This window comes from Pyxicephalus adspersus, unplaced genomic scaffold, assembly GCF_032062135.1.
Source record: "Pyxicephalus adspersus unplaced genomic scaffold, UCB_Pads_2.0 Sca1229, whole genome shotgun sequence".
Taxonomy (NCBI): domain Eukaryota; kingdom Metazoa; phylum Chordata; class Amphibia; order Anura; family Pyxicephalidae; genus Pyxicephalus; species Pyxicephalus adspersus.
Window position 1 is genome coordinate 1 of NW_027318236.1, and position 1,364 is coordinate 1,364.

The 1,364-nt window shown below is 33.3% G+C and overlaps 1 protein-coding gene across 1 annotated transcript in view; it reads left to right on the forward strand.

Moving 5' to 3' along the window:
* The first annotated feature begins 72 nt into the window (after window positions 1-72).
* The window catches only part of LOC140321194 (cyclic nucleotide-gated channel beta-3-like), a 4,558-nt gene continuing 3,266 nt past the window's right edge, over window positions 73-1,364 (forward strand). Inside the window, exons 1-2 of the mRNA XM_072398044.1 lie at window positions 73-834; window positions 1,080-1,177. Of these exons, the coding sequence (XP_072254145.1) occupies window positions 675-834; window positions 1,080-1,177 (258 nt within the window). The 5' untranslated portion in view covers window positions 73-674. The remainder of the gene's footprint in view (window positions 835-1,079; window positions 1,178-1,364) is intronic.

The window sequence follows — 1,364 nt, forward strand, 5'->3', positions numbered from 1 at the left end:
TGCAATCTCCTCCTACTAGCTTGTTCATTTTGAACATGTACCACATGTTACACATTTGGCACCCTCCACACCACCAAATAGGATTTTGCAAGAGGGTGATACCAAGTCAAATATTAACTGGAAATGTTTATAACTAATTTAACATTTTTTTGCCTTTTTTTCTGCTTTAAGAGTTAACAAGACCTCAGCAAATATCACATTTTAGTTAGGCTGCTTTAGGAACCTGCTTAACATACTGAGATGTTAATGCACGCTCTCCAACATTCTTAAAATGTACGAAAGTCCTTTGAATGCTGTTTTCAATTTGCTGTCATTATATTTTCATTTCCTAGCATCGTCTGTCTTGTACCCTTTAGCACCAATGTATTAATTTTGTAAAAATCCTTTTGTAGATATGAAAAATTCATAAAAATAGAAGGTTGATAGAATATTAAGTAGGCAGTGGTCAAATTAGGTTGCAAGAAAAATCAAAGAATATTAGAAGAAAAGTGTTACAAATATGTCTAACCAAGACCAATCGGCTATTAGCACCAGACCACTGATGTTTAAATCAGCTCAGACCTGCTCCTAGTACTGTAGTCTCATGTCCATTCACCGTCCATTCAGCTGTTCCAACAGGAGCATGGAAACCATGTTTAAATATTTCTAAAACTTATTGGAAAGTTTTTTTATAGATGCGTGATGTGATTGGAGCAGCAACTTCAGGTCAAAGCTATTATCGCTCTTGTGTTGACAAAACTATCTCATACATGAACACAAACAAAATCTCTAAACACGTCCAGAATCGTGTGCGGACCTGGTATGAGTATACATGGGATTCACAAGGAATGCTAGGTATGTAATATGTACATAGATACAATATACAATTTTCTGTTTGTCCTTGTAAGGAAATAGATCAAGTGACAACAGTCATATTCTACTGTCCATTCATTCTTTTATGTTATTTATTTTTTGAAAGTGGAATCAAACTCACATTATTGTCATATGAACAGTGTATATAAATGTAATCATGTATATAAATATAATCATGTATATAAATAGTCCCTAACTCTATAATTCCTTTACATTAAACCCAACAGATGAGTCAGAACTTCTGGAGCAGATGCCAACAAGAATGCAACTAGCTATTGCTGTTGATGTCAACCTGGCTATTCTTAATAATGTGGAATTATTTAAGGTAAGTCTTTGGTCATAAAAAAAAGAATTATACAAGTTTTTTTTAGCTTTTTTTTTGTAAGATAACTTGTTATTGGCTTGCTTATTATCCGGGAGCTGCTGGATTTTTAAAGTCAATAATACAAGCTTTTTTAGCACACTTACCAGACAACCTGTTGTTGTAAAACACTATTTACATAAAAGAACAT